The following is an 18,719-nucleotide window of genomic DNA, read 5'->3' as shown; positions in this document are numbered from 1 at the left end:
CACAAGAACTGTCGAACATTTGTTCAAATATCGGCATCTCTCGTGGCAGTGATTCAGGAAATAGATACATGAGAGGCAACAATGTAAACTTAATATTTAAGGTAACTGGGAAATCTCTTCTCGTTGGCTGCAAGCTGCCTCGTACATATAAGGGGGAGCTTTGGGGGATGAAACTGACAGACAGGTGACAATGATTTAGTATGAACTCTGAGACTACGGAGACCAAAAAGAACAGTTTTTGTATCAAGTACTCGGTGACAGAGTGCCATTGTGATATAGTCCGCAGAACACTGAAGCCGCTGCATCTCCCTAAGTGTGCGATGGGACAGAATCAGTAGTCAGTCTGCACAGCCTGTTCATCCACGTTTTCCTTGTGGCTCGACAGACACTGATTTATTATCATTAGTAATAATGAAAGAAGTATGCTGCAATAGTTTCTGTGTATCAGACATCAGTTTTACTTTTGAGAACAAATGCAGACAATTCATTTTGGCAGAGGTAAAATGACAATGACATTGGGTCAGATGAAGAATGATTAAACACTCAACGCACTTCTCTCTCACAACCTTGTTGCTTGAAATTTATGCAGAGTGATCCTCTCTGTGCTTTTTCAGAGATGGAGAAAGGCATTTTTTAATGCTTTGGTGTTACACAAAAAGAAATGACATGTTCATGATACTTTTGGCTAAACACAGGAGGATGGTCCTGAATATGAATGTGTTTTTTTTTTTCCTTCAGCTGCAGGGGAGGCAGATCAAAACCTGCCTTATGCTACAATGTACGGCTTAAATGACTGGGAATCTGCACTAATGCAGTAGGTGTGGATCACAGAATTACAGTATCCATGGCAGTAAATCAAAGCATTAGCTTTTATAGAGGATGCTGAAAATCAGCTCTTGTTTTAGTTGTAACACTGTTTGCTTTGATAGAACGTGCAGAGAATACTGGAAAGTGTCCAAAAGACGTCCATTCATACGGAAACAAGGGACTTTTAGAAGGAGGATGGAAATCAAGACAACTCAAAGGCTGGAAAAAGATCAGTTATCACAGTCGTTTGCAAAAATGCAACCACAAAGGATAAAGCCTGTCATATGAAAGACCATTTTCATGACATTTTGCCTGAGTGAGCGAGTTCAGTCACAAAACAGTCACCTATCATCAGTGATGTTCCTCAGTTCGTACATGTTTTGGTTGGGGGTGGTCTGACTTTTGACGGAAGCTTTTCTGTCAGCCTTCTGGAGTCCCTCAGGGTTCTGTTCTCCGGCTAATCCGATTTTCCCTCTACATGTTCACCTTAGGGTTCATTCTTAGGGTGTTTCCACACTTGGTCCATTTCTGGCCTCAAAATGAACTTGATAGAGCAATGAGTGAACATTTGCACATATGTGAGGGTGGATGATATGTGCATATGTTATTGTATTATTAGTATTATCACTGTATTAGTCATAAAATAGGTCTGAGATCTCCAGAGAAACTGCAATGTGACCATAAAAATAGAGTCCCTTTTTAAGTGAACCCAAAATAGACCAACAGAAGAGGACTGAGCTTGGTTCTTTTAAAAATGGACTATGTGTGAAAACACCCTTAGAAAATATGGCATCTCATTCCACTGTCATGCAGATCAGACTCAAATTGACCGGCCTTTGAAACAGAATGTTGCCACCTTTTTAAAATCACTGTTGGACTATTTAAAGTTGGATGGCCCTAATTCTAATAAAATTTAATGAGAGTAAAACTGAAGTCCTGTTATTTTGACTCTTTTGCTGCTCGTATGGACCTGTGTTTCCTGTATGTGTAAAACCCACATATGTGTGTAATAACACTGATTCTAAATTTGACAAACAGATAAATTCAGTGATCAACTCTAGCTTTTTCTAGCTAAGACTCTTATCTAAGGTCAAGTCCTTTTTATCGTGCATTTATTTTGAAAGGGTTATTATCTCGTCCTGACTTGACTGCTGTTATGCCCTTTATGTTGGCACTAGCCAGGCCTCCCTCTCATGCTTGCAGTTGGTCCAGAATGCCACAGCTCATCTTTTAAGAGCAAGCGAGCGAGCGAGCGAGCAAGCGAGAGAACAATTTCCCCCGTACTGACCTCCCTTCACTGGCTCACTGTATGTTTTAGGACTGATTTTATCGTATGCCTACAAATCATTAAAAGGGCTACCTCTAACCTGTCTCACTGACCTTTTACAACCACATGTCCCATCAAGGTCACTCAGGTCTGCTGACCAGCTGCTTCTCATTGTCCTAAGATCAAGGCCGGAGCACAGGGGAGATCGTGCCTTCGCAGTTGTAGCAGCCAAACTCTTTGACGAGTTGCTTCTGCATGTTAGACTTTTAAGCTTAAAACAAATCTTTATTCCTCTAATGACTCAATATGAGAGTTTTTTTTATTGTTATGGTTTTATTGCTTCTATCATCTTATTGTCTTTTTGTCTTTTAAACTCGTCTGTGTTTTTATTGTTGTTTTATACTTTTTGCTATTTTGATTGCAGAGCACTTTGGTCAAATGTTGTTTCATAAATAAATCTTGACTTGACTAGTTAATCAATAACCTTCTAACATAACGGCTATGGGGAACACAGGATGAGCACTGCAGCTTTGAGATGTTCAATCATCAAGTGTGCTGAGTCACAAAAGTCACTGAAGTCAGAGCTAATTGGAAACTTTTGCTCACATCCGCTTTCTGTGTGAACTTGTGGAATGCTGAAGTATCTAATGAACACGGTGCACATAAATCCTGGTATCTTAAAGTAGTTGGGTGTGTGAGTCAAATGTCAAAAGTGTCTCGCCTGCCACAAAATGATGTGTTGATGATCAGCGCCAATTTATTTTGGTTGAATTAGCAGTTTAGTAAGAGTTTAGTGAAATTCATGACATAAATGACTTAATGTGATCTACTGTAGGGGAAAACTGCATCACTTTATGCAAAGGAAAAAACTGTGCAATTCAGCTGAAAATGTTACTTGTGTATTATGCAAGGCATTGTGAACAATTCAAATGAGGTGATATTATCACTTTTCTTTAGCTGAAAATTACTGGCTTAATAACTGGGCCATAAATAACCACATAAATGCTCCCAGTAGCTGCATAAATCCAAACATTACAACACAATTGTTTTACGTGCCCATTAAAAGTGTAATAATTCAAAGCAGATTATTACTTTGTGCAAATTACAACATTTTTATACCTACAATGTCCCACAATGCAAATTAACAAAGATGGCTCCTCGGTGTTTAAATACCTGGACGTTTTGATTTTCAAGTGCTGGTAATATGATAAATCTCTTATATTATTTATATTCAAATATAAAATTATTAAACCAAGTAAAATCTGTCATCATAACAATCTAAAATATTCTTATTCCTCTGAGCTTCTGTCATGTTTGAATAAATGAATGCTTGCTGCATTGCCGCCCTCTGCCACAGTATCCGGTCATGTGTTTCACATGACACGCCAAATTCAACAGAGCCTATAAATGGCTGCTGGCTAGTGGTGGATGGACTCGGCAGGGTTTTGAGTTTTAGCATCTAGCTGCTGGTTATGTTGGATGCTTCCCAAATGGACCAATCTGTAGTAAATGGGGTTACACAGCATCTAAGGTTGCAGATGGTGTCTGAAAGCACACAAGCTCAAAATGTTTTTTTCTCCCCATTTAGAAAAAGACTCGAACACAAAAAGTGGGTTTGGGTGGCATGCAAGGTTGACACTTTAAGATGGAGGTGATTGTTAACACTCAGTTGGGGTTGGAATCCATTCTCGATCCTCGTCTCTGTGGAGACAATCTCCCTCTAATAACAGTAATCTATCTCCTCGTTGGCCAGGACAATAGCTGTTCTGCAGGGGATGTAGACCTGAGAGAGAAAGAGAGAGAGAGAGACAAAAGGAGGGAAGAAAGCAGGGAGAAAAGGGAAAAGACAACTGAGGATTAATGATGTTAACGTGATCACCAGGTTTATCCTTTTTCAGAAGTGAGGCACATGGTGGTGCCTTGATGATCACACGTGATCGCTTCTCACAATCAAGGTTGACGTGACGGCTAAACAAAGAGGAGGAGACAGAAATAAGACAGTGAAGAGGAGGACGCAAGTTGCATTTAGAGGGATATTCAGATCTGAGCAGAAAAATAACACTGCAGAGGAGACAGTGGGCAAACACCACAGGCTTGATCGAAGAGGACCGGCAAGGTTAGAGAGGTATAATCAAAGTGTGACAAAGTTGCAGCTGCATGAAGACATCTGGGTGGTGCTGGAGTTATCAGGTCCGCAGCGAGGACAGAACTTAAACTTGTGCCTGTGAACTGCTGCTGTAGCATTTCATTTCAAGCTTTGAGCTATGGAGAATATGCATCCTGGCGCAGTTGGTGCTTCAAATTTCTTGATCAGTGATTCAACCTGTCTCAGATTCATATCATTAACATTACATTATATTCTGAGCTTGTGCATCCAAGTGAACGATCCCCAAATGAGTGATCTTGCCTAAAGTGGGAGCAAAAAAAAACTAAACAAAAAAAAAAGTCCTCATTTTAAATTCTGAACTCTCTAATCAATGCAATAACTGTGTGTTTCATCATCTCGAAATATTGGCTGTGTATCAACTGTAAATTTGGTATTCTGTGAAGATACAATCTGCCAGTGGGCATAAGAGGAGCTGAAAGAATCTCCCGAGTTTTAGTGGACTGAAGAAAAAACATGTCAGCAAAAAATAAGCACACCACAAAAAAAGAGAAGGAACGGGAGTCTGGAAATGTCAGATTCCTTATATATACACAGTACAAAGAAATCTTAGTGAGGGTGTTAGTTTGGAGCGGTGTAGCTAATAAAGTCTTTGATCAATCCTTTTGATATTCACAGTGTCGTTTGGAGGCAAGGAGCCACTGTGTACCATTAGTCATTTCAGATTTATGCCAAAGGAAAAGCCAAGCAGACATAAATGATGCTGTATTTCCCAACAGAAAAGTGAAAAACAGAGCAGAGCTGTAAACAATTCAATCACCCCCTGAACTCTTCAAGCCGCCCTTCGGCATCAGTGGATCTGAGCTCGCTGTGGATGTGTTTCTTTGGCAACAGTTTGTCACCAAGGGAGTCGAGCAGCCCGGTGCTGAAACACTGACACAGACATTGGTGACTAATTAAACAGTCACAGTGGGAGAGTCTCCATGCAGAAGCACCGCAGAGAGAAGGAACGGCGGAATGAATCATTGCACCTGTTTAGACAAAAGCTACCACTGCGCCTAACCTGGAATATGTCAACAGCTTTTATTTTCACCAAATAGACAGTAAAAGTGACAAATTCTAAATCAATCTGTGAACAAAGAGCAGCAGATAGTCCCAAGTGTTGGCACAGCAATTAGTGGAGGACATACTCATTAACATATTACTCCTCACAACAGGAAGGTGTCATAAACTAGATACATACATAATCTACGTACTGGAAATGACTGTAAAATTTATAATTCAGAGTAGATGCAATTAAAAAAGGGATCAAATGTTTCTCATCATGTATGAAACATTTTCACAACACAGGACCAGGGGATCATCTTATACTGAGCAGAACCAAAACAAAACGACACGCGGGAATATACCAGAGCTGAGGAGCGACGCTGCTCTTTAGGGTTACCTGCTCACAGAGCACGACACAACACATGAGGTGGTTAAAATTTAGGTAAATCTGCCTGGTGTATCACAAATATAGTGGTTACAGCGCTACACCAGTGATTTTGCTGGTTTTGGTTCTACTACAAATCACATGACTTTATATTACAGCCGAGCATTTTTTAAACTATTCTGCTGTGTTTTAGTGAATGCATTTTTCTCACTGTTGCAGGCATTCATTTGTTTCCATTCATTTCCATACAATATTAAAATCTAGTAGAAGCCTCAGGAAGCTTGTTTGAGCTGGTGTAATCCAAAACAGTGAACATTAAATTTGCAACGTGCAGTTTGAGCAAGCCGGTGTTACTTTTGCTGAAAGCCCGCCCCTGTGGGACAGGTCACACGAGATAATGTGGTGAATGTTAAAACAGTTATAAAGTGAGTGAATCAGCTCAGCGTTCATTGTCATACCAGACCACGTGAGGCTATAACAGCAAAAGCAAGATTGGACGCAAATTTAACTGGGTGCATACTGAGGCAAAGAAACATGCGTGCAAGTTAAAATGTTTCATGTTTCTTGCACACATACGTACAAACACACAGTCAGTGCGTAAAAAGTCACACGGCCTTGCTTTATGTGCGGACTGATTTGAAAAGTCTGGCCCAAATTAGCTCAGATTGATAATGTAGATCTGAATTTAAGTATGATAGTCAATCAACATAAAGATGTGGGTTCGGCCTGGGTTGGTGGCTGGTGTTTCAGCTGGCAGTCGCCACAGGCCAGTGAGCAGCAGTTAGCGGTTAGCAGCAGCTGTTGAATGTATGGGACTGACCATTTCAGTAGACAACTCTGTTATGTGAATGAAAACGTTTCTCTGCTATCAGGGAGCTCATCTCTGCTCACCCTGCTGATCTCTCAGCGCTAATTACTTCACATTCCTGGTTAACCTACGTTATGATCTAATTTAGATCTCACATCCAGTCGCCCAATATTAATATACATTTCTCAGGATTAATGTCAGACACAATTCTCATCAGTGTAGCACAAACTCTGCTCCCAGCATTTTGTGAGGGCGATGTGCAACAAGAAACCCTGGTCCTCCAGCATCCGACTTGATTTGTCTGAATATGTCCATAAAGCCTTTGCTGCTTTCTGATGAGTCATTCGAAGCAGGTGTTTACCACTTCACCGGCAAACACTCACAAGCCACATTTCATATCTAAGCAACAGCAGTTAGTACCAGCAGTCGAATCCAAAGGTAGTGACTGTATAACTGAACCTTTGCAAATCTGACAATTTGTTCCAAGTGTTAATATTAGAGCTGCGAAACGATACGAGAGAAAGCAAAAAAGAGCCTGTTTGTGAGGCACATGTATTGTATGAGCAGAAAGTTAGCTGGGGCCGTTTGTCCTTTTTTTGACTTTTTTTTGTGTTTCATGGATGTTCTCACATCGCCTCGTATCACATTCACATGTGAGAATTCGGATTTTCTTCTCTCTTCAAGAGCAGAGTCCAGCCTTCAGGCTAATACTCAAACTGATCAATGTTCAAACACAGTGATAAAGGATTCATGAGGTGCTTTCACAGGAATATATCATCCACTCGGTTTCTGTCTCCTGACCCCAGCTGCTGGCGAGAGGACTGCCTGACTATCTGTGCACATTAACTCTCCAGACATGTCTCTGTTTCTCTCCATTACTCACTTAACAAGGATCAGCTCCATGTAAGTACCTCTGTACATGCAGGTTGGCAAAGACCACGGATCTGACTGGGTAGCAACACAAACCTGACTTGGATGGTTAACTGAGACAGTACGCAATTAAAGGATAATATATGTTTCTGTTTACAACCTGGGCCTTATTTTTGTTGTTGCCCTCCTGTGGTTAGATAAACATTTACTCAACAACATCGTTGCAGCAAAATCAAGCAGCAAATCATTATCTTATCATCATTGCTAGGAATAATTACCAAAATTACAACAACCAAGGTTGTAAATTTCCTTTAAGCACCGAATTCACCTATGATCAGCTTAATCACAGAGCTTACGTGACTTATGTTGCTGAAGAGGAAATAAAAACTTCCAAGAAACTTCTGTAAAATGGAAAAACTTTGTTCAAATTCGATCACAACTTTTCTGAGCAACGGCATTTCAGGTTACAGGAAGATTTACACTACAAACAATTTAAAAAGGGGAACTTTAAGTGATGTTAGGATGATGTGATCTGCCTCACATACAGTCTGTACTCACAGATACAAATTAATGCAAGTTCTTACCTGAGTTCAGCATATGTTTCATACAGTATATGTACTGTATGAGGATTTCATGGTACCGTATATGTGTCAGTGTGTGTGTGTGTGTGTGTGTAAAGTGTGAAGCAGGTCCTGTATGTCCTGTCACAGTTTTACTCTGTTAGTTCACACTTCAGAATCAGGCCTTAGATCTTTCTGATGGAAATGTACGTCTTTTGATCATTTGCCACGAGTCTGCTACATTTCTCTCACTTTCTTTTTCTTCCTCACTTCAGCTTAATTTCTTTTTGTGAAACTGTCAAAGGAGACATCCCCTTTGATGCATGCAAAGTTTATCAAAAGGTTTTGAAGCAGCTAATTATTCATCAGCGTTTCTTAGCGTTATGTCTGACATTATAACACTCAAACAAAACTGTAAATGTGACAAATACCAGAGGAGGTTCACCTAAAATACGTTTTCTCACTTAGGGAATTTTAGTCCCCAACTATTTAAGTTTTTGTCTTGCTAAATGAATAAATTGGAATGGTTCAATAACAGTAGTCCTAGTTCTTGATGAGAGAAATTCTCATGAAATGCCCTGCTGAGTATCAAGCTGTCAGTTCACTCAGATGAAGGCTTAGCTGCAACATTTTTTTATTTGCATAAAGAGAAGAGTGCATTTTTCATCTCTTTTATTCAGCATTATGGCAAGCTGTTCAAACATTCATTCTCTTCAAATTACCAAGGGTAAAATGAAATGAGACCAAGTGCTGATTCTTTTGTTATCACTAACAAAAACAATACTGGCACCATTATAAACCTGTTAAATCAAACACTTAAATACACTTCAAAAACCCATTATTGATATTAAAATTCTAACTAGAGACCATCTTATGATGGGATCACAACCATCAACATGATAACGTTCTGACCCATTAGTAGCCAATCTTCATTACTATATTATTACATGAGTACTCAGCACTCATGGGTCAGACTACACCCATCACCTAATTCAGCCTTCATTTTGATCTCAACTACACACCTGTAAAGTTTTCTCACTGTATCTTCAACGGCTTTGATGCTATCGTGGTGACAAAACCTGTCCACTGACATAAACACCTTCCAAAACACTCAAAACTGCTACTGAGGTAGTTCTCACTACAGTTGGTATCTCCAGGACCACATTTTGCCATGATGACACACACACACACACACACACACACACGCACACGCACACAGATTCACGAGGTGAAAACTATCCCAGTAATTACGACTACTCAGAAATTAAGAAATTAAGCTGAAGTGAGGAAGAAAAAGAAAGTGAGAGAAATGTAGCAGACTCGTGGCAAATGATCAAAAGACGTACATCAGAAAGATCTAAGGCCTGATTCTGAAGTGTGAACTAACAGAGTAAAACTGTGACAGGACATACAGGACCTGCTTCACACTTTACACACACACACACACACACACACACACACACACACACACACACACACACACACACACACACACACACACACACACACACACACACACACACACACACACACAAACACACACAGATTCACAAGGTGAAAACTATCCCAGTAATTATGACTAGTCACTGACATGGATGCTCTTTATTAGAAAGAATAAATGCAGGTTGTGTTATTTTAAATCTTACTACTTCCTTAACAGCAACCAATATTTTAAGAACATGTAAAATTTATTATATTTAATTTGCTATTTACTCTGTACAACTTTCTAATAAGGCAGTTTTTATTAAGCATGTCTAACTAATGGTTTTATTATTGTTAATAAATTGAATTAGTTATTTTTAATTCATATGGACATCTTTTGGATTGCCAGGTTGTTGCTGGTGTCTATCCCACTCCAGCATGACACTCTTGCTTTGTGTTTTTAGTTCTTTAATTCATCAGACCACACTGTTGGACCAGGGAGAGTGAGCAGAGCCAGAAGACTGAAATAAATTTAAGGACTTCTTAACATTAACAAATGCAGGCTTGTTGGCCTATTAGAAAGTGAGAAACTTGTGAACCTTCATCTGTGACTCTATTAACATTTGTAACTGCAGAGTTGATGATTTATTAAAAAGTTAGTCCTATTAACCTTTGTTAATGAGGAGAAATGAGATACAACAGCAAAAGGGATTTTTTTATTCACAACCTGGCAACCCAGACGTTGTGCTTATTAGTGGCTTATAATATTTTGCTGATGTTTTATCAATCCATAATGAAGCCATTCGTTACAACTCATCAACCCTTTTAAAGGTTAACTTATAAGAAATTGGTACCATTTTTTACTGGGGAATCTAAATATTTTCAAAAACACAGAGATAGTTTTAGCAGATACAGCATAAATTGTAATGCAAAAGTTTAATCTTATAAGTCAAATACTTTTCTTTCAAGTTTAATATTATTTTTGAAACTGAAACTGAAATGCATGATAGCAACTACTCCTTGAGTACACTGTATACTCTGCATACAGGGGAACTTAAGGTCATGGATATAACCGTGGTTCTTTGATTAGCATGAAGTATCTATGAACTATGGGAACGCCTCCAGTGTGACCTCATCAGAAGCTCAAATAACATTACGCCAGCCCTACCTGGCTGGTACTAGTGACACCTATGTCAGGAGGGGGTGAGGTCCTCCTCTTAGGCTGATATAAGGTCAGGTGATATTCAAAACCATCTAACCTCTACTGCAAGGAAGGAAGGTGGTCTGGTGAGATAGTCACGCTAATCAGAGAACCAGAGTTATATCCACAAACTTACATTCTCTTTCATAGCACAGTTTAATGTTTCGCTATGGGAAAGATACTGATTGTTGCCAAATATGTCTATGGTCCTTCACAAGGGAGGAACCACACTCTGAAAAGAGCCTGCATCGAAGATCGAATGTGTCAAAGTTGGTGTTGTGATGTCAACCAATAGAGTCAAGCAAAGGTGTGGGGTAAGGCCTAGCATGCAGCCTCTTGCATAGAAACTCCCTTGAAGAAAACCCACGAGGTCACCAGACCCTTGGTGGAATGTGCACGTAGGTCAATGGGAGGCTGAGGACCCCTCGGAGTGCATGCCAGGGCAATAGTCTGTACTATTCAGTGGGAAAGACGCTGCTTGGATACAGGTTTTCCCACGTATGGTTATGCCCAAGACACATAACTGGTTACCCTGTCTAAAAGCCTGGGTCCTGTCCAAATAAATTTGCAGTGCGTGAACTGGATGCAGACTCCAGAGTTCCTCAGAGGAGGGAGGAGGGGAATAAAAAACAGCCAGTCTTATAGAAGAGCACAAGCCTGTAACCTTCAAGGTAAAGGCTGGGTTAGGCTACATACTGACATTAGTAATCCCAGGGGAAAACTGTATACATGCCTGATGCATGGAAAGTGCATGGATCTCACCTATGCGCCGAGACTAAAGTAAGCAATAAGACTGTCTACAAGAACAAAATCTTCAACTCCACCTGTTTCAAGGGTTCAAAAGGGGAACAGGAGAGAACATTTATTACAGAGGGAAGATCCCGCGATGGAGCCAGTGGCCTTGATGTAGGCAATTTACAGCATTCACCCTTCATGAATCAACACACTAAAGGGTGTTGACCCACAATCTTTCTGTGAAAACCAATATGGCAGGCTGAAATAGCTGCCAGATTCACCTTGAATGTTGAGAAAGCTTTACCCTTCTTAATACTGTAGAAATGAAAGAATCACTGCCACAGGACACGGAAGAGGAATGAACCATGCCAGGCCGTGTCCGAGACAGCAGGTCCCAGTGTAGTGGCAATGAACACGGCACGATAGACTGAAGTTGAAAATTCTCTGCCGGCCAGTGCTTACCTGGCCAACGCGGGGCTACCAGGATCAGAGTTGGAGGAGTAAGTGCTACTGGGGGAGAAGCATAATGGAAGGTCATCTGCCAGTGCATCCACCCTCAGTGGGGCTCCCTGATCATGTAGAGAGAAGAAGACTGAGCATTCTCCACTGTTGCATAGACGTCCATGGCTGTCTGACCAAACCCTAATGAAAAATGAATAAATCCAAATGCCCAGCACATGAGCCGCTCTGCAGGTGCATGGTGCTCCAAACTATCTGTCTGTGTGCCAATGTGTGTAAGCAGGGGGAACTGAGTCCCTTTGCCTAAGCCATTATGGTGGAATTGTCTGTCCTCACTAAAACATGATGATCCCTCAGCCAAGGGGAATGGAGGCTACCCAACACTGGATGCCTCTCATATACAGGCGCCAAAGTGGTATGGCCACTACAGAGGAGGCCATCAGGCTCAGCAGCCTCTGGCATTGTTTGAAAGTAACCATATTGTCCCCTGTGAAACAATGCTAGACTTGTCTGGATAGTCTCCACTCTTTCTATGGATAAAAATGCCTTGGCTTGGAGAGGGGCCAGAATGAGCCGGCACCATCATGGTCTTTTCACATTTATCTGAAAACCCAGATTCAGTAGATGTTGCATGAGAGCATCCATGTAACAAACCCCCTACTGATGCGTGGGGGCTGCCACTAGCCAGGTGTCAATGTACAAGGCAATTCGAATGCCCCCTCCTTGAATGTGGCTACTTACTAACACAATTGGGCTCAGACCAAATGGCAGAACCACACACTCATAGTCTATCCACTGGAAAGTGAATGTCAAATATTTCCAGTTACGGGTATATGGAAATAAGCGTCCGTCAGATTGATGTAAACTAGTTGCCCGCATGCATGAACTGCAGCAGAGAAAAGTGTCAGTATCCTGAATTTGTATTTCCTTAGATGACTGTTTAGGGCACGGAGATCCAGAATGGTTCTCATCCCCCTGACCCCCTTTTTTGGGTCTAGGAAATACCTCAAGTGGAAACAGCTGTGGCTTTCCCCAGAAGGGCAACTCTTATAGCTCTTTTCTTTCTTATGGTGGAAATTTTCTCCTGGAGAATATTGGCAGACCTGTCCTGAGCATGGGAATAGATTACTTCTTTTAAATGTTGTGGAGTGATCTTGAAGTGAAGCCTGTAGCTCTATCGCTCTCCCCAGCTTTCCCAGTGTAGAGACGGAGGGCTGACCGGCCACTCCATCAAAGCTGGTGTGTTGGCACACTCTTGTGGCTGGGGTGTGCAGCACACACTGTCCATGTTCTGCACTCTGTGTGAAACATGTCCCGTCAAACTTGTTCTGGAATGGAGCTTGGCGGGGACTTTGCGGCCCATGAAGGGGGCAGACTAGGCTTGCTCTCCCACAGAGCAAAGGCCATCAGTCCAGCTGCTTCTTTCTCTCCATAATCACTTCTACAAGCAGTCCGTCATGGAGGTGAGAGACGGAGCTGTGGAAGACAAGGAGGTCTTCGGTTGAAGGTGGGTCACCACCAGCGGGTCTATGGAGGCATCTAGCAGGCGCAGTGGGACTCCATCCCCTCACAGTCCAACAGGGATTTCTTGCTGTATGGTATATCCTTCCAAGTTACCCTCCAGGATGGCATGAGCAGCAGCGAATCCATTGCATCCCTCATCTCTCTCTTGCAATGGGAAAATGGTGGCCAGGACTTGGTTGTGTGCTTTTTCTCATTGTACATGAAGATGGACATAGCCTCCGTGACATCACCTATAGGTTTCTGAAGAGCGGTTTTGAAGCTCAGAGCTCCGCTGTCACTATCTTGACAGGGGCTGACTCCGTCCACTCTGCCTAACTCCAGGCTAATTCAAAAATGGGCAAAGAGGTGGGGCGTGCTTTGGTGCATGTCGGTTTGTGGCAAGCATACACTCAGCCACCTGTCATTCAAAGTCGCCACGCCCTCAACTGTGCAGAATTTTAAGTCCTAATAAAACAAGTGACTCATATAAAAATTCACCCCCATAAAGCTGTCAGGAAGGAGGAAATTAGCTATATAGTCCAAGCTGTAAACATTTTAACATGAAAGTCTATGGGGATTGACTCGCCTTTGGAGCCATTCTCATGTGGCCATACAAGGAATTGAAGTTTTTGGCACTTTTGTGTTGGCTTAATTTTTGCCGCTTGCCTTTGCTCTGCTCGATCAAGGTGTAATGGCCAACTTAAGTGGGTCCACTCAGCAGTCAGTCTTTCCCCAACAGGCTAGCCTTGCGGGCTAGCCAGTGGTAAAGCCGCTTATGTGGGAAAGGAACGCAGAGGATACATCCATCAGAGGTTAAGGCAGCATGAGCATGGGGAAAGCCCAGACATGCCACACACTGTCCCAACCAGATATTTTTCATCACAGGGACAAAGCTTTGTACTTTTCTCATTTTGACTGATGTTGTAAGCCATAGCTATGGTTAGCTAGTGAGCTATAGACACGAGCAGACGTGTGAAATTCGCTAAACAGCTTGTGCAGCTACTACATGAGAATATAGCCTCATTTATGCTCAACATTAGGCTCTGTCCGTTCTAAGTTCATTTTGTCCATAATTGTGCATGTTCAAATTAAATGGATGTATCTATTTTCGTACGTAAAGAGAGCATAAATGAGGCTTATGGAATGAAATGTTGCTATATTCCCCATTAGTATAGTGGTGTTGACAGCTTGTCGCTTCAGTTGTTTCTGAATGACAACTGACGATCTGTCAGCCTAATATATAGGAGGAGGAGCCCATCCCCTTCTGACATAGGCGTCACTGGTGCCAGCCAATTAGGGCTGGCGTAATGTTGTTGGAGCTTCTCATGAGGTCAGGAGGCATTCCCATAGTGAGACACGAAACAAATGTTATGAATGAGAATGCCTGTTTACTATCCATGTCATGTGTAACTTCTTTCTTTGTTCTCATTTTTTCTTTCTATATTTGTTTTGAGGAGGTGGGCGCATTTTTCTTTTCATCAGTTTTTTATAATACCGACATGACTGAAAGAACTAAAGAGACGTCAAAAGACAACAGTCCAGCACCAGAATTGTAAACACAGGGTGTTTCGGTGATATGGAGTTCACCTCAGTGTACCGTGCCACCGCGATTATCTCGACTCTGCTGGTTTCATCCAATTATGTGTATTCTCCGTCTGAGGAGTGATGCATTCTTGGAGGATATGAGAGTTTATTATCGTTCCGTAATGAGGAAGCTGGAGAACTGATGGACCCATTAAAAAAGACAGGAGAGAAGAAGTTTCTGTAGACTTTGAAAGCAACAGTTTTTAAATTAAACATGGATGGTGTGGGCACCTTTTGTAGCCTCCACAGAGGCTCTTGTCTGATTAGTCTTGTCATAACCAGGTAGGTGTGAGGAGGAGGAGGAGAAAAAGCATCTTTATGCAAGACTACAATCTCACTGTGCAATCTCTATGAGAGGGCCTAAAGGAGATACAGTATGTGCAGAAGGGTCCCCACCCTGCCTCCTCCCTCCCTCCCTGTCGGTTTCATTCCTCTCACTTCCTTTCATTCCCCATTAATCCATGATGGTGCCAACATTAGCAGATGACTTGTTAACTAAATTTCACATTTTGGCCAAGAGGGACGTGGGTGAAGCAGTGGTGTGTGAATTAATAAGAGGTAGAAAAGATTTAAGAGAATGTGGAATTTGAGTCCTTACCTGATGAAACCTAAGCTAATACGATGGAGGATCACAGCGTGCATGAAAGAGGAAGAGGCTTTTTAACAAGGGTCGACAGAATCTTAAATAATGCTGAATTGATGATCTTAAAAGCAGTGTCAGTTATGCCAAACACATTTTTGATGCATAAAGTGCTCTGTCCAACTCTTAATATAGAGTAATATCCCCTATCCATTAACTGAAACACTTTCAGTATTGATCTGAGGTGGTTAAACAAACATCAGATAAACAAACATCTCACCGGGTGCTACATCAACTCTGGTACTAACCAAAACAGCATAAGTGTACTGCTTCGAGATGTTTACTATTTTACTAAACAAACTGAAAAACCACAGAAGGACGTGATGACTGTGCAGACCACTTCACAGACATCACTGTCCTCGCACATTAATTGGATTCATTAACATAAGATCTAACACATGCAATCAGCCAAGTTACAGTTGGAGTGTTTGGGTATCTGTGCTGATCCTCACTAATTCATCCCTGACCTTATTCATAAACATCTTATTGCCTTTCAGCATTTTAATCAAGAAAAAAATTACAGCAGGAGAAAAAGGAGGCAAACGTGGGAGATCCTCAAGCACTCTGCTTAAAATGCATATCAGTGTTTCTTTCTGTATTTCAAGGACCGACCTATTTCATGCTATTAGCCTTTAGCAGTCTCCATGATGGAAGCCCAGTGGTTCATTCTCCCAGATATTTTTCTCCTCTCCATGACGCCGTGTGAGCTTAAGAGCCATGCACATGAAAAGGTAAGTTCTAACACCATGAATAATACACATTGTTTGGTGGAGAATCTGAAATCAGATTCACATGACGCTCAATGATTCCTGGATAACTACAAGAACGAGCTGAGTAAAATGCAAGACACCAAATACAATATTCACAAACAAGCCTAATGTTATGGGGGTGGGAAATCCACAATGGATACCATACCCTGACAGGCAAATCTAACTTCTTTTGAAGGCAGCCATATTTGATCATTTTCAGGATTTTGCATTAAAAGCTAATGATATTAATGAAGAAGATACTAAATTATAGAGCAACGGTTAAGCGGAGAGGCCCAGACCAGGGAGATGGTGGCTTTTTGCCAGAACAGGCAGCACTGTTTCATAACAACACACATAAACCTCATTAGAACAGCTCTAAAAGATCGTCTCACTACGAACTCCATTTCAAGCTAATTAAACTGATTTGTGCAATCAAACATGGAACATAAAAAGGACAAAACGTTAATACACTTGCAGCTGAGCAGGTTGTGTGTCCACCTCTGTTTCCGCATAAAGAACTTTAGTAAACTACCTTCAATATCCACCTGATTAACACACGCACAGTTTGAATGTGAACTTTATCCATATGTTTTCATATGTTTTCAAATTCTAGTCAACATCCAACAGTTGCCGACGCCTGAGCCACAAAATGCATGAGAATAAACCTCTCATAGTGGACATAGGGTTAAAAACACTCATGTAAATAACTAAAATCAAGGACGGCAGTGTTCCATTTAAGTCGCTGATATATTTGTTTTTCCCTGTGATAAACTCATCATGGCTACCATGCATATTGTTTCCTCTGAGCATTGTTCGTATGCACCCTAAGAAATTAACACTAAGCGTCCGCAAGATACAATTACTCACATGAACGGTCGGTGTAGTACATCAGGATGTGAGGTAAGGTCAGCGGCAGACTCTAAACTAATTGAGGTTGTTATCACGGCCATTTTTTCCCACTGTACTCTCATTAACAAGAAAGAAACCTTTTCAAGTGTCGTCATGTTTACATTGTGAGAGTCCTCAGAGAAGATGTTCTGGATGATTTGACTATAGTGGATGTACTTTTTAATCCTCCAGTTACACACATAGATATATAATGAGCCAAAGGTGTGCCAGTAAGCCATGCCAGTGATTTAGCAAGTAGCATGTAGCAGATACTTGAATTTGTTACGTAACATTCATAATGGCTGTGTGTTTTGTTGTGCCCGTGTCAGAATGCAGCTGCTCATTGGAGAGGTTTGCCAGGAAATTTCAGTGGAACAAAGCCATCATTATTTGTTACACCTTTTCAGTCTGCTGTGAGAAAGGTCTAAAAGGACACCAGGACGGCTGACACCAACACACCTATATGACAAGCAGCCATTATGAATGTTGTTATACCTGTGCTTGTCCAGTCAAAAGTGAAAAAGCTATATGAGACTAAATCTGTGCCCTAAATCCACATAAGAATAAGTTTGTACCGTGATGGTATTCTGAAGAGTTGTGTTGGCAGATGTAATAAAAGTAACATTTTATAATAAAAATATTATGCTAAACATGTTACTTTGTGATGCTACTGGCAAAATAAATTTGGAAACAACAAAGAGAAGGAAAAATATTTGTCCAAAGTTTTAATCCTTCATTTTTCATTTTCTGATGATATTTCTGGAGCTGTCTCATCACCGCCCACAATTCCTTTTGATGTTTTTCAGCTCTGAGCGGCTCCTCCATTACATACGTGCACTGCGTTGTGGGACAATAGTGCCCATCAACAGCCCTCTCAAAAATCATTTAATATGCGTACTGACATTTTTGAGTACACTTAATTTTGTCACTTTTTCAATGTGAATGTGCAACATCCTCCAAACCTTGTTAGAATTACTATGCAGAGAGGGATACTGATACACCGTAGGTTATTAGAAAAGTGGTCTAGAGATTGGACTCGACTACAATGGTCCTGGAATTATAATAGGCGTATACTTCATATTTAGGACTCGGTGATGTTCAACAGAAGGTGACCTTTGAAGGGGTCAAAAGTGCGAGGTTGAGAATATTTACCTGCATGGAGTTGGGGCGGCCGTTGAAGGGCTGGGCCTCACTGAAGAACTCCGTGTTGTGGTCCAGACGTCCATGACCTCCGTACGGACGTTCATCTGAATCCAGCTTGATTTTGTATCTGAGGAAGATGGAAGTTAAGGTGCAATAGCAGTGGGAAACTCGATTATAAGATCTAAGACGTAAGAACCACAAGAGAGAGGTTTTTTTTTTTTTTTTTATCTCCAGTGCTTTTGCTGTGCAGACTTGGTTTAGCAGTGCTCAGCTGGTTTATACTCATTGAAATCCTCACATCCATCAGCATTCATCTCCTCCTCGCAGCGCTGCAAAGCAACAGTGCAGAGCTCTGGCAGACAAAGAGAACGCTGCCTGAAATTAACATAAACACAAAAGCGATTCAGCCATGGCTCAACCATCCAGCCTGCCTGTCTAATTTATCTAATTCACTGCATAAATAATGAATCTGATCAAAAAAATGATCCAAATGAGTGACAACAGATACACACAAATGAAGCATCCACTCTTCCTCTAGGACACGTCA

The 18,719-nt window shown here is 41.3% G+C and overlaps 1 protein-coding gene across 1 annotated transcript in view; it reads right to left on the bottom strand.

The window, feature by feature from the left end:
* Positions 1 to 434: 434 nt before the first annotated feature.
* Positions 435 to 18,719, bottom strand: part of gbe1b (glucan (1,4-alpha-), branching enzyme 1b) — a 91,254-nt gene continuing 72,969 nt past the window's right edge. The window contains exons 15-16 of the mRNA XM_056374372.1: positions 18,182 to 18,299; positions 435 to 3,857 (exon numbers count right to left, since the gene is read on the bottom strand). Coding sequence (XP_056230347.1) covers positions 3,795 to 3,857; positions 18,182 to 18,299 — 181 coding nt within the window. The 3' untranslated portion in view covers positions 435 to 3,794. The remainder of the gene's footprint in view (positions 3,858 to 18,181; positions 18,300 to 18,719) is intronic.

This window comes from Seriola aureovittata, chromosome 4, assembly GCF_021018895.1.
Source record: "Seriola aureovittata isolate HTS-2021-v1 ecotype China chromosome 4, ASM2101889v1, whole genome shotgun sequence".
NCBI lineage: Eukaryota > Metazoa > Chordata > Actinopteri > Carangiformes > Carangidae > Seriola > Seriola aureovittata.
The sequence above is the reverse complement of the archived record's forward strand: the minus strand, read 5'-3'. Positions and strand labels throughout refer to the sequence as shown.